Genomic DNA, 14,664 nt, shown 5'->3' with positions numbered 1-14,664 from the left:
ATGCCTGCCACACTCCCACTAGCATTCTACCACAGGTGACAAGCTCATAAAAGATTATAACAGAAATTAAGGAAGCATTACAAAAAGAACAGATAAGAATTAAGGGAAAAGACAATGCAGATACTTACTAAATCCAACCATTTTATCAGGCACTTTAAATTCTTCTGTTATTACTGCCCTAAAAACAAACAATGTTTTAAGAGAAAAAGTCAGAATTCAAAATCCTACAACCACCTTAGATCCCCAAGACAAAAGCTTACAACAGACCATGCTGCCCCCCCCCCCCGGGCCTCCCAGGCACCGGAGAGTGTCATTTCCGAGCCCCTTTGGTCAAGTATGACCCAAGAACGCCCACACCTCCAAACCTCCACCCCACCCTCAGAACCTGAACCTAACTCCTTCCCTAGCTGCCTGTTCCACATACAGCTGTGTTGTCACTGCAGGGCCCAACAGATGCTGTCAACCCCAGGACAGTTAAAGATCTGCTAGGGTTTGGAAAGAGGTTCAGATATCTACTAGGGAGTGCTCTCCAAATATAAACAGAGCCAACTTTTTGGATTTCCTGATCTTTTTGTTTCCTGGCCTTTCTCCAATATACTTATGTCTTCTAAGGTAGTATGTGCCCAAGAAAACCAGCACCCTGCAGAGCCTCATCACTGCTGGCCAAGCCAGTATAATCGCCTCACTTGTGCTGTGAGAGACTCCTGTTAAATACAATCCTGTCCATCTGGTGCCTTCAAAAAATAAAACAAAGCAAAACAAAACAAAACAAAAAAAAAGACTCCACTGGCTCTTTCAAACAAACTTTGAAATGTAACATGCAGTGTACTATGAACAATATCCAATTGCCCAACACCCCAGAAAGCAATTAAATCTAAACATTTACCTTAGGGGATGCTAAATACAAGTAGTTAAAAAAATAAAAAAAAAAAAGCATACATTTTTAAGCATCTCCCACACAGCTGGATTTTTACCCATCATGGAAAGGATCAAATACAGTGAATGTTTTCAAGGGAGTGCAGCACTTAGAAGAAATCCAGCAGCATGAACAGCACTGCCACCACATCACTGTGACAGGAGCCGTGTCAGCCGTGTAAGATGGGATCTTTCCTCATTTCTTTCCCTGTCTTGAGCAATACAAGCACTCACCTGACCCTAATGGGGCCAGTTCCTGGTGCCCAACATCCCTTAACACCCAGCCCCTAGGGCTGAGTGCTGTGCCTGCTTATGCAGCACAAGGGGTCCACAGGAACTGACTAAAATGCCTTCGGACTAGTACAGCAGGTGATGTCAGGACTGGGTCAGCCCTGTCTGAGGTGCTTGCCTAGCATGCTTGCTGGCAGTCCTTATCTCATCCCCAGCACTGAAAACAAAACCAATCCCAACAAGATCCCAGAAACAACAACACACACAAGGGAGAAAACCACAGAGCTGGGCAATTCCTCAGCCCTCATAAATAACACTGGCAATCTCTAACTCCCTTCCAATCCCCTTCTCTGTAGCTCTGGCTGGCCGGGAACTTCCCATGTAGACTAGGCTAGCCTTGGACTTACAGACATCCTGTCTATGCCTCAAAGTGCAGGGATATAACATAACAGCACACCCAGCTCAAATGTTCTCTTCTGAAGGCAAGACTGACACTGCTCTAAGGCTCTACAAACAGGCATTCTGGAAAAGTAACATGCCAATTACAGTGTAACAGGAAATGCTTATCAGCATTTCATACCAACAACCTCACATAAGTTATTTTAACTCATTAACAAAACAACGCAAACAAGAAAATCAGGCTAAACCTTCCATTTACCTGACTCTTAGTGATGTTTAGAAACCTCCAGCATTCATGTAGAACACAGAAGGCAGAACTGTGTCACTGGCAGTGCAGGTTAAGGATATAACTGATAATTAACAGTCTGTAGAGGAGAAGCACCAGTTTCCTGGGCACTTTCCCCCTTCCTGTAGGTGATGCTGTGACCAGATACTCATCTTACAGATGGGCCCTTTTAAAGCCTAGGGTCTTTGTATCTAAATCCTCAGCTTAATGGAAGGCTATGAGGGAAAAGAGAGGCAGAGAGGAAACTAGGCACCAAGCCAAGATTCTCCCAACAAACCCCTGATCCCAGGCACATCCTGTTTCTGAAGCCCCACACACTGTGTTCACCCAAGAACTGCATTCTTCTTCTGTGAAGAGGCTGCAGATCCTCAGGCACTGGGAGAGTCACAGAACCAGCAGGACAATGCATCCCTCCTTTCAAATTTAATCTACAGTGGGAGAGAGCAACTCCAGCATTGTGAAAGTCTCCTGAGACCCAACAGGGGCTGGCTTAGTGCCTCTGTCAGCCTGCTCCCTCTGGCCAACGGTGTTTTGGAGAGGGCTGACAGAAACCATGGGTCTTAGGGAAATCTAGCCCCTGGCTTCCCACACTCCCAACCTCTGACTTGCTAACACTCCAGTGCAGATGGTGGATCAATAAACAATTAGAAATGATCAATAAATAATAAAACATAACCCACTGCTTACCTTTGATGTACCAAGGCCCCTAACTGGTTACCTACTGTGGCAAAGAGAAAGAGAAAAGAAAAATCAAAGCATTAGCACGGATAAACTAACTTCATCCTTACCCACATTCTTACTGTTCAGGGGGTGGGAAGGAGACAGAAAGAAAGCAAACAGTAATTTAGGCTCAGTGGCTGAAATGAATGCGTTATGTGATATGAAACAGGAGGGGACGTGCGTCTTGTTCAACAGTCTCTAACCCAGTGTCCAGCTGAATGAAGGATAAGAAATTGATCTGTGTGTCCTCATGCTGAGAGGCCTAGGAAGGAAGCCTCTGTCTGTCTAAATCCTGCCGTTCCCTCCTGCTTGGCATCCAAACCCAACGTAGATACACCAGGTCCATCCTGCTCTTTTAAAACCAAATGAGAAGATTTATCTCCTTGGAAGCACTGTTGAGGACTGCTCCATGGCAGCTGTAGTCTCTAAGAACATGCACATATGTCCCTGTTCTGTTATTCCCCACCCCACCCAGAAGAGTACCACAAAGGACCAGGTTCCTCCCTTCTGCAGCAGCAGTGTCTCTGGTCCATTTCACAGAGCTGAGTGCCAACGGCTCTCACTTTCAGAACAGGCTCTGCAAACCACATTCCCAGAGTGGCTCTGCCAGGCTCCCTGGACTAGTTTCTGTCTCTCAGCTATTGATGTGCCCCTCCTTCACCAGCCATCAGCAGAAATGGTTCTGTGCTGTTTCTCTTCTGGAAAATGCAGTTTAAGAAATACAGTCAGTGGACAAAGGGAGACTATAAACCGTAGGACTGAATGGACCTTTCGAGATGCTAAAAGAGCATTCAAAAATATGTCTCTGGGGAAAGCATCAATCATACCAATGTCTGGAAAAGCGAGAAGGCATAAGAAGGCCAACTGCTGTTTCCTGTTTCCTGTTCAGTTCTACCTGAACAGTAGAGTCCCATAAAAAGACAAACAAAAAGCAAACCAGACCATGACATCCTAAAAGGAGAGAAAGCAGAGAAACAGTAGCCAAAACTAAACTACTGAGTTCATTGAAGCTATTGATCCAGAAAAAAAATACCATATTCCATCTGGATCAATAGCAAGATGACAGTCTGCAACCAAAGCACAGACACTGTATGCTGTTAACCCTGATCTCAGGGGAAGGGAGTTGTCTTTAATTGACTTTTAGAACTTTCTTTGCCCTTACCCAGTGCTTGATTCCCATTTGCATGAAAACTGGACACTCTCCAGCTTAGGAGAGGAATCCCCATCACAGGCTTTGCCCAAAAACTGTCCACTAGTGAAAGAGGGGACAAAAGAAAATGGCCAAAGAGAAGGGTAAGGGCAGAGGCTTGTGGGCTGCACAGCTGTTCTACCCCTGTAATTCCAGAACTTAAGAGGCTGAGCCAGCCTTAGTTACACACACACAGATTTCAAGGGCAGCCTGGGCTATAGTGAACCTTGTCTCAAAAGAAAAGTTTAGCTTCCTCAATTTCCATCAGAATTCTTCTACTAGAGGATGAAGAGTCCACTGAATACAGAAGAACTAAACACCAGCTAGTGAATGCCAGTCCTCAATGAGAGCTACATGGCAGACTGCAAGCCCTTGGTTTAGACACCACAGGCTGATGATCTTCAGTTATGATGGTCTCTGGCAGAGAAGCCACAGGAACACAGAACAACAACTTGGCCACAAAGAACCCTGTGAGACTCGCCGGAACACTCTAGGGCTTCTGTTCAAACACCACTCAATGCCAGCCTGTGTTCATGGCAACAGAAATTCCTTTTTGTTGGCAAGGTACATGTCACTGGTCATTTACATGGCACCATTCTAACTGTCTCCCTGACACTTGGAGGTTCTCCCCAACACCAGAACCAAATCCACACATACTATCCTCCTAAATACACACTTTCAAGGGCCATGGTACCAAAGGACTAAACCAGACACCATCAAGTCAGTATTTAGCCTCAGGCAGGCTGAGAAGCCCAAATCCTCTCCCATCTCCACACAAGCATAACACATGGCTACTACACATGTGTGACTCCATCCATCTATTTTATTGGATACCTAAAAATGGAACCAACAGTGAAAGAACATTGGGTACTATACATGCAACTAACATGCTTCTCTTAGGCCTCCTCTGTCCTCCTGGTGGGAGGATCACACTAAGGAGGCACCTCACTTTCTGAGTCGCCTAAGCCAAATCCCAGCATACCTGCACACACAGGGTAGTTCTCACTGACCCTCCACACCAAACAATAGAAACTGCCTGGGATGATGAGGAAGAATGAACTTCTCTATGAGGCAGCTGACAATATAAGAAATTATTTCTAAGGAGTAGCACTCTGCCAATTTCAGCAATAATCTTAAAAAAAAAAAAAAAGTATAGTGCCAAACATACTCTTTCTCATGAAGAAAAAAAGGTACCTTGCAAAGATGCTAGAAAGTATCACTGGCCAATTAACCCAACTTTATAACAGGCAACTTTACTAATAATCATCTTTTCCTGCCCTCCAAACACCTCGTGCGTGAGTTGATACCAGAATTCAGCTCCAGCAGGAAGAAAAGTGGTTTATTTCTTCTTCAGATTTTTGTTTTAAGTCTTTATTTGTGTTCAAGAGCACATTCATTTGTTGTGCAGGGTTCATGGAGGTTCAGGTCACTGCTGCATACACCAGGCTAACAGGCCTTCAAGCTCCCAGGGAGTGCTGGGATTGCAGACATTGCAACACCGAGTCCAGCTTTATATGGATTCTGGGGACAAGACCTCAGGCTGTCATGCTCCCACACACTGAGCTATCTCCCCAGACTTCCTCTTCAGTTTCTCAACATTCCTCCCTATACCCCCACCCCACCCATCTCTCCTGATTATAACCAGCCCTTTCCCAGTCTGAGTTAGGTCAGCGATATCAGGTGGCCAAGGGGGACACAAAGGCTTCCTGTGTCCTTTACAGTTAACTCCTGTTCCAGACCATAGACCACTCCTTTGCTGAACTCAGCTGAAAGAAAGGCCTTGGGTAAGTAATCTTTTACTGACTTTGCTAATTACTTTTTGTTTGCTTGTTTGTCTCTCTAATGTAGTCCTGGCTGCCCTGGAACTCACTATGTAAGGCAGACAGATCTTGAACTCACAGAGATCTACACACCTCAGTCTCCCTAGTGCTGGGATTAAAGGTATGCACCACCATGCCTGGCCTCCAATTACTCATTTTTGAGAACTGAGAAAGGGAGGTAGAGATAGGCAAACTGAGGGTTCCAGGCTAGCCTGGTATCTTTAGTGACACTCTCAACAAAGAAAGAATAGGCAATTGCTTAATAGTTCCTCACTACTAAATTCAACAAGTGTAGGTTCTGCTCAGCCCCCAATTCTTTCTTTGGATACTGAAGAAATCCTAAGCATGCTTGTCCTGACCCTCAGCTTTCCTGTTCTTTTTCTAAAGACACCATCACACCCCTATGCAACTGCTCACCAACTTCCATGAACATGTCATTTCCCCCTCCTAGATCCTAACTAAAAAGGCATGGTGTTTTCTTCCTCTTCCACATCTCCTTCCTCCTAGCAGCTTTGAGAGTTATAGCCTGTATGCTCTGCAGTTTCTCTCAGACTGGAATAAATTGGTCTGCAATCTTCAAACACAAAGTGAGGATGAGTTAGGCACATGCTTGCTACCCCATCACTCTGGAGGTAAAGAAAGAATCAGGAGTTTGAAGCTATCATCAAAAACTGCAAGTTCAAGTTTGTTTCAATGTCACTCCTGCTTGCTCACGAGCAGAAAAAGGCCACCACAAATCCACGAGGCGCTGCCCCTGCTCCCCCCACTACCAGGGAGATGCTGTCATTAGCAGCCTTACAGGGCAGAGCACAGGACAACTGCAAACTCATGCTAGCTTCCTGGATCCACACGGGCGCTACAGGGAACTGCCATTTATCCTGGGACTTTCAGATCACTGTTTAGAAGGGGCTGAGGATGGAACCCAGACTCTCCTGCATACTAGACCAGTATATGACCATTGAGCTACACCTCAGCCTGTAATTATTATTTCTGTTATACCACATCTGGCCATTCGAGTGCTTAAGAGTCCAGTGTACACTAACTTATCCAGAGGGTCAAGGATGAATAAGAACCTGTACCCCTCCACCAGTACACCCTTAAAGCAAGGCCTGACCCAAGAAGCAACAGAGTGATGGTGAGTGAACAGTAGAGGTCTGAGGCCATCAGCATAGCCTTCCTCCCATGGTAAATATGGGGAACCAATTTACCACATAGTAAAGGCTTACATTTCATAAGCCTGTATTTCAGTTATGTGTATGACTAGTTTAGATGGAAACAGGATTTCACTCACTTGTGATAGTTTTAAAAGTAAAAGCACTTCCTTTCTTTCTTGTGGTGGTGCTGGGAATGAACCTAGGACCTCAGCCTAGCTTTACTACTGAGCTACAGTCTCAGTCCTTAAAAATGTCTTGCTACATCCCTCACAGATAGTCTCATGACAGAGCTGTCTTTGACTACAACCCATCCAGCTCCCCAACACTAAGGTTGAGCCTGGATGAAGACTTTCTAGAAGGAAGTCACAGCAACCCTGCAATCTAACACCAAGTAGGAAAGCACCAGCCAAGGCCAGGGGATTAGATTTAGGCGGGGCAGAGGAGCAGCAGTTGAGCAGGCTGCTGCAAAAGCAGAGGTTGACAGGCAGGCCAGGAGGATCTGCAGCTCAGGAGAGAATTCTGACAGGTCAGACAGCACCTCAGCATGTACAAAGTCTGACAGGAAAGCATTGCAATTGAGAGCAGGGGTTTCCAAATTGATGAGTGTCACAGGTGTATCTACAAACATGGAGAACATGTGGGTAACAGCATTCAGAGGTGAAGCGTTTGAGAGTTTGGTATCATGGTTCATCGAGATGGCTCAGTGGGTAAATGCACTTGCCATAAAGCCTGATGACCTGAAATTTGATCCACAAAACCTACAAATAAATGTAAGGAGAGTCCTTTGACCTCTGTGTACAACCACAAGTATACCACACACACAATACAAAGAGTGATGAGTGTGTGACTGCTTGAGCTACATGACAAGCCCCTGATTCCCATCTCTGCCTCAAAAAGATTGAAAGTCTAGGGAAGAGCACTGAGGCAGTCCTGGTGAGTTGAGCTGCTATCCTTCTGCAGTACCAAGCAAGCTTAAAAAATCATCTCAGGGGCTGGAAAAATGGCTCAGGGGTTAAGAGCACTGGCTGCTATTCCAGAGAACCCAGTTACAATCCCAGCACCCATATAGCAGTTTATACCTGCTTGTAACTTCAGTTCCAGGGGATCTGACACCCTCACACAGACATACATATAGGCAAAATACCAATGTATTTTTTTTTTTTTTTACAAAAGTATTAAAAAAAAAAAAAAGAAGCTATCTGAGGTAGCACTTACAAATGCCATTCCCTAGACTGTGCTAACTTGTTCCTGTTCACACAGGACACTTCTCCTGCCTGCACTGCCCTGCATATGCTTAGCTCTCTCTCTCCTACACAGGACACAGATCCCCAGACCTGGCCTAGTGACCTTATTCCCAGTGGGCAGGGAGTGAGAAGATGAGGACAAGGCCAAGGCTAGGCCCAATTTTCAGGGCTCCTGTTCAGTTCAAATTCAAATTCCAAACTTAGAGAAAAATAATTTTCTCTAGGTTATTTAGCAAAGAGGTTTACTTGATCAAACTGTGATGCATAGTGCAGACTACTTGAGGATAATGTCTTGTTCCTCAAGTACAGTTGGTTGTTATGAGACAAATGTGCAGAGGTAAGGGAGACTTAGTAGGATGCAGCTGTACTCTTCCTGGCACTTTCTCACTAAGAAAGCACACTGGGAAAAGGAAGGGAAGGGGAACTAAACAGGTGAGCTGTCTGACCTCACTAACAGGCAGAAACAGAAAGTGTGTATTTCACAGAGATAACAAGGCAGAAACATGGTAGGGCATGCCTGGAGTCCCAGTCCTTGGGAAGTAGAGACAGCAGGGTTAGGAAGGACTTTATCCTGGGTTATATAGCAATTTGGAGGCCAGCCTATGCTACCTCTCTCCACCCCCAAAAAGCAAAGTAGGCATGGCAGCACTTGCCTTTGATCTCAGCACCCAGGAGGCAAAGGCAGGTGGATCTCTCCAAGTTGCAGACCAGTCTATTCTACTAAGTGAGCTCCAGGACAGCCAGGGATACACAGTGAGACCCCATCTCAAAAACCAAACCAAACAAACAAAATAAAAGAAGTGAAAATACATGCATTATAATAAGGACTTGGGATTTTAGGTGAGAATCTGGTTTTTCCTTCAGATTCTGCCTCCAGTACCCATATGTGCTTGTCACCCTGTGCTTTTTATTGATAAATTCACAATGTTTACTGTTAGCATTTGGGCATCTGTACTGGCCTGTCTTTGAGGTTCTGACAGGATGTGCCCTCAGCTGCAGCCACTAAGAGCACCACCTGTGCACATTCACCACACCCCCTTTTAAAAAAGGGCCTTGCTTATAGCCCATCTCCCCCCTCTCTCTTGTGGAACCGTCTCACCCTGTCTCCCTCCCCCACCTCTTTCTTTTCTCCCACTGCTCCCATTCCAGGAGGCCAGTCTCCCCCTCCCCCTTTTATGATCCCTTTCTCATAATAAGAAAACAAACAAACCTCTGCTTGAACCCTGTCATATGGCTCGTCTTTCTCTCATGTGCCACTTTTCTTAAATTATAGCATACTAATTTCTTTCAAACAGGAGAAAAATATCTTAAAAGTGCCATAGGGTTTCAGTAGCAAATATGCAGGTACCCACTATGCAAAAGACAGCATTATCCAACTTTTTACACTTCCATTCCACAGGCTGAATTGCTAGACAGGAATGGGTAAACTGTAAAGTGTGATTGATCATGATTTCTGGGAACACTGGACTAGAGATACCATCCATTAAGAAGATCTGAGCTCAGAGCCAGACAACTGCATTTTATTCTTATATTGATGTCCCACAGGAGCAAACAAAGAAAGCGCAAAGTCCTGGAAAGGGAAAGAGGTTTCTCTGAGTCACCGTTCCTCACTTGGGCAAAACAGCCCTTAACACATTCAGCCATACTAGGTCTAGGACATCACTCCACAAAAACAGAGAGACCATGGGGCACACTTGGCAGCAGTAATTTAAATGGTTACTTGCATTTTGACAATCCTGAGGTGAACTTCTGTGTCAGATCACAGTTTGTTTGTTTGTTTTGTGTTTTGAGACAGGGTTTCTCTGTGTAACAGCTCTGGCTGTCCCGGAACTCACTTTGGAGACCAGGCTGGCCTTGAACTCCCAGAGATCTGCCTGCCCCGTCTCCCAAGTGCTGGGATTAAAGGTGTGAACCACCATTGCCCATCTTATTATTTTTTTTTGTTTGTTTGTTTTTGTTTTTGTTTTTAGTATGCCCGCATGCACAGATGCATTATGGAGTTCAGAGGACAAATTGTGGCAATCAGTTCTCTTCTTCTATGGATTGAACTCAGGTCATCAGGTGCTGAACTATCTCCATAGTCCATGAACAGCTCAAAATCCAATTATTATTTAAAACAAAATCTTGCCAGGCAATAGTGGCACACACTTTTAATCTCTGCTCTTGGAAGACAGAGGCAGGCAGATCTCTGTGAGTTCGAGGCCAGCTTGGCTTACAAAGTGAGTTCCAAGACAGCCAGGCCTGTTACACAGAGAAACCCTGTCTTAGAAAACAAAAACAAATAAACACTCACATTAGGCATAGTGGCTTATGCCTTTAATCTCAACACTTAATAGGCAGAGGCAAGTACATCTCTGAGTTCAAGGCCAGCCTAGTCTGCATAGTGAGTTCTAAGCCAGCCAGAGCTATGTAGAAAGACCCTGTCTCAAAACAAACAAAAAACACATACTTTTCTGGAAAGGAGATTATTCAACTTACACAATATTCTAAACCTTGGCGCGTTTCTTCCAAACAACATGTCACAGAAGTATCTATACACAACTGGCTACGTAAGCAGATCAACAGAAAGGCAAGCAGAAAAGACAGTCTCACCAGCTATATGCAAACCCATGTGTTCACTTCACACCATCATAGTGTGCTCCACAGCAAGTGTGAACTCTGCACAAATACCTGTGACCAACACAAGGCTGGAGCACTGGTGACAGGTACTCTGAGTGTCCCCAAATTCCTTTAGAGATGCAATTGGAAATATAAACCAACAAACTAATGAATTAATGAATGAAAATGGATGCTTTTAGAAAGAGCCCGTCACACATGAAAAGTATATAGGGACTATTAAGGAAGATGATGAATCAGGGAGGGGACCGGGAGACGGAAGGGAATATGGTCAAAATGTAACATGCATATCTAAAAATGTCACCATGGAATCCAGTAGTGCATATAAATAGTACACGATTTCTTTTTTTTTTTTTTTTTTAATTCAACAACAAACCATTGCCAGACACAAATGGGAATGGTGAAAGCTGGCAGAGACTGGAAAGGTTACCAATCTGCCCTTTCTTAGAGGTCAACTCAACTACAGCTTTCCCAGGATTTGCACCAAATCTTAGTATTTCACAAAAGCAGTAACTTTAATTCCCATGCAAGTGCCAGAGGGACTGAGAACTAAATCAAACACAATTCTCAAATGGGTCAAATTACTTCCAAGTGGACGCCGAGGCCAAGTCTTTACTGTGGAGCCCAGCTGAAAAGATTCCTGTATTATCAAGGCAAATAGGAACTCAAATGCCAGCCAATTGCTAAGAAAAATCATCCTAACTACTTCCTCCTCACCATTCCTCTAAGAATGTGATGTTGGAGAACGGTTCAGAAACGACTGACACAGATTCAAAATAACTGGCAGGTCCACTGCCATCAAAAAGGTGAGCCGTTTACAGCAGCTTACCTCCATCATCCAGGGGCCGCTTCTGTACTCCATATCCATACACCGAGGGGTCCACCAGGGGTGTGGAATTATTCAAGTGAGGAATTGAATCAATTTTAGCAGCAATCTACAGAGAGAATCAAATTTAAATATTTGGTACCAGTCATACTTGTGTCCCCTGAGGGAAGACAACGTCTTCTTTAAGGGTCGGTCACCCCATTTCTCCCAACGAGACCACTCTTCATTGGTAAGGCAAACATTTTACCTGTTGAGTTTTCTTTGGTTTTGCGCTTTAGAAATTAACTCCCCAAATGTTGTCTTTTAAAAATGTAATTCAGGGGGAGAGGAGATGTATGTGGGGAAAAACTATGATAGTTGGATTTCTTTTTCTACTACTTGAAGTTCACAGTTCAAACTCACATTGCCTTTACCTGCTAAGCCATCTATCATCACCCAAGAAAGTCAGTATTTTTAGTCAAAAAAATTATATATATATATATATATATATATATATATATATATATGCATGCCACATCTTTCAGAGTCCTCTAACTCATAGGGTCTTGTTTTAGACAAGATCCTACTATATACCCTTCAAACTAAGGGCAGCCCTCTGCCTCAGCCTGCTGACTGATGCTATTGTAAGCACACACTTGGTTCTGGGTCACCTGATTTATTTTTCATTTATTTATTTATTTTTGGTTTTTTGAAGACAGGGTTTCTCTGTGGCTTTGGAGGCTGTCCTGGAACTAAGCTCTTGTAGACCAGGCTGGTCTTCAACTCGCAGAGATCCATCCGCCTGGCTCTGCCTCCCGAATGCTGGGATTAAAGGCGTGAGCTACCATCACCCGATTACCACCTGAATTTTAAGAGCAGCCTCCAACATTCTTAGCACATAGTAAAATGACCCCAAAATGGGTTGGCAAGAGAGCTCAGAAGGTAAAGTGCTTGCCACCTAAGTATGACAATCTAAGTTTGATCCCCAGAACTGACATGAATGTGGAAAGAGAAACACCCCATCAGCTGTCCTCTGACTCCCACATATGTACACATAGCACACACATGCACATAATTATTTTTATTTTATGCTTATGGGTGTTTTGCTACACAGGTATCTGTGTACCATGAGTGCCCAGTGCCCTCAGAGGCCACAAGAGGGTGTCAGATCCCCTGGAGCTGGAGTTACAGATGGCTGTGAGAAGCAATGTGGGTGCTGGGAATGAACCTGGATTGTCTGGAAGAGCAGTCAATGCTCTTAACAGACAAGCCATTTCTCTAGCTCCATAACTTCTTAAAATGATTCCAGGGGCCAGAGAGAGAACTTGGTCAAGAGCTTCCTGTGCTTGCAGAAAGTTTGGTTGCCAACACTCTTGTCAGATGGCTTACAATGTCCTGTAACTCCAACTCCAGGAAATCTGATACCCTCTTCTGGTTTTAGTGGACACACACTTTCACACAAATATATAAATAAAAACAAATCTTTTAAAACATTAATTTAGGGCTGGAGAGATGACTCAGGGGTTAAGAGTGCTGCCTGTTCTTCCAAAGGTCCTGAGTTCAATTCCAAGGAACCACATAGTGGTGGCTTGTAACCACCTGTAATAAAGTATGATGCCCTCTTCTGGCCTGCAGAGATACACGCAGGCAGAACACTGTAATCAAATCTTTAAAACAAACAAAAAAGAAACCCATTAATTTTAAAATGATTCCCAGCCAGGCGGCAATGGTGTACATCTTTAATCCTAACACTCAGGAGGCAGAGGCAGGTGATCTCTGTGAGTTTGAGGCCAGCCTGGTCTACAGAATGAGTTCCAGGACAGCCAGGGTTACACAGAGAAACCCTGTCTCAGAAAAAACAAACAAACAAACAAACAAACAACAAAACAAGCCCCTTAACTAAGTAAATACATAAAAATAACTCCCAAAGAGGTAAAAGGGTCCAAACAGTGAGCACCCTGAATACAGATAGGATCCAACCACAAGCCACGAACCTTAGGCAAGTTGTTAGCATTCCCGTTGGAAGATGCCTTCTGGTTTCCACATTTTTGTTCCCTTGAGACAAAGTCTGCCTTGGCCTCCAAGTGCTGGAATTGCAGGTATTTACCACCACATCTGACCAGAGTCAGGCTCTCATGCAATCCAGGCTGGCCTGGAACTCACAATACAGCCCAGGATAAACTCACACTTGATCACTCTCCTACCTCCCAAGTACTGCAGGTGTGCACTACTAAGCTCAGGCTCCTTCCTATCTTGTTGGTCTTACAAGTGGCTGGAATGAGGGTTAGAATAGTTTCCTAGTGCTCATTTTATTGAATCAACAAGTATCCTTCTAAACTGTAACACGTTTCTGTATTTGTTCTAAATTTGATTGTTTTGGTTGTCTACAATTTGGAAAACTGACTGAGATGGAGTAGTATAGAATGTATGTGGTGGTCTGAATGAGAATAGCCCCAAGAGGCTCATATATTTGAATGCTTGGTCACCAGGGAGTGGCACTATTTGAAAGGATTAGAAGGATTAGGGGGTGTGGCCTTATTTGAGTAAGTTTGGCATTATTGGAGAAAATGTATCACTGGTGGTAGGCTTTGAGTCTTTCTTTCCTGAGACAGGGTTTCTCTGTGTAGCTCTGGCTGTCCTTGAACTCACAGAGATTTGTCTGCCGCTGCCTCCCAAATGCTGGGATTAAAGGCCACCACTGCCTGGCTGGCTTTGAGTTTTCAAAAGCCCATGCAAGCCCCAATCTCTCTCTCTCTCTCTCTCTCTCTCTCTCTCTCTCTCTCTCTCTCTCTCTCTCTCTCCCTCTCTCCCTCCCTCTCTCTCTCCCTATTGATCAAGATGTAGCTCTCAATCATTTCTACAGCACCATGCTATCATGTTCCCCACCATGATGATAATGGGCTAAATCTCTGAAATTGTAAGCCAGCCTGCAATTAAAAGCTTTCTTTTATGAGTTGCCTTGGTCACAATGTTTCTTCACAGCAATAAAACAGTGACCAAGACAATATTATGTATATAGTATATGTAGTATAGAATAACAGTTAAATAGACGAGAACCGAGCATGGTAGTTCATGTCTAGAATCCCAGCACTAGGAAGGCTAAAGTAGTACTGCCTTGAGTTCCAGGGCAGCCTGAATTACACTGTGAGACACCGTCTCAAAACCAAGCAAGCAAACAAACAAAACGAGGTTGGAAAGATGGCACATCAGTTAAGAGCTCTTACAGAGGACCTGAGCTTGGTTCCCAGCATCTATGGTGGTGAGTGGCTTACTATCACCTGGGGA

The 14,664-nt window shown here is 44.3% G+C and overlaps 1 protein-coding gene across 4 annotated transcripts in view; it reads right to left on the bottom strand.

Moving 5' to 3' along the window:
• Fubp3 (far upstream element binding protein 3) overlaps positions 1-14,664 on the bottom strand; it is a 49,988-nt gene that overhangs the window by 21,564 nt on the left and 13,760 nt on the right. For 3 of the 4 annotated variants that reach the window (XM_027423874.2, XM_027423877.2, XM_027423876.2), the window contains exons 2-4: positions 11,404-11,509; positions 2,519-2,552; positions 129-178 (exon numbers count right to left, since the gene is read on the bottom strand). In XM_027423874.2, coding sequence (XP_027279675.1) covers positions 129-178; positions 2,519-2,552; positions 11,404-11,509 — 190 coding nt within the window. The remainder of the gene's footprint in view (positions 1-128; positions 179-2,518; positions 2,553-11,403; positions 11,510-14,664) is intronic. The other variant, XM_027423875.2, reaches the window with a different exon arrangement.

The sequence above is a fragment of the Cricetulus griseus genome, chromosome 6 (genome assembly GCF_003668045.3).
Source record: "Cricetulus griseus strain 17A/GY chromosome 6, alternate assembly CriGri-PICRH-1.0, whole genome shotgun sequence".
NCBI classification, from domain to species: Eukaryota; Metazoa; Chordata; class Mammalia; order Rodentia; family Cricetidae; genus Cricetulus; species Cricetulus griseus.
This window is presented reverse-complemented; position numbering and strand designations above follow the sequence as displayed.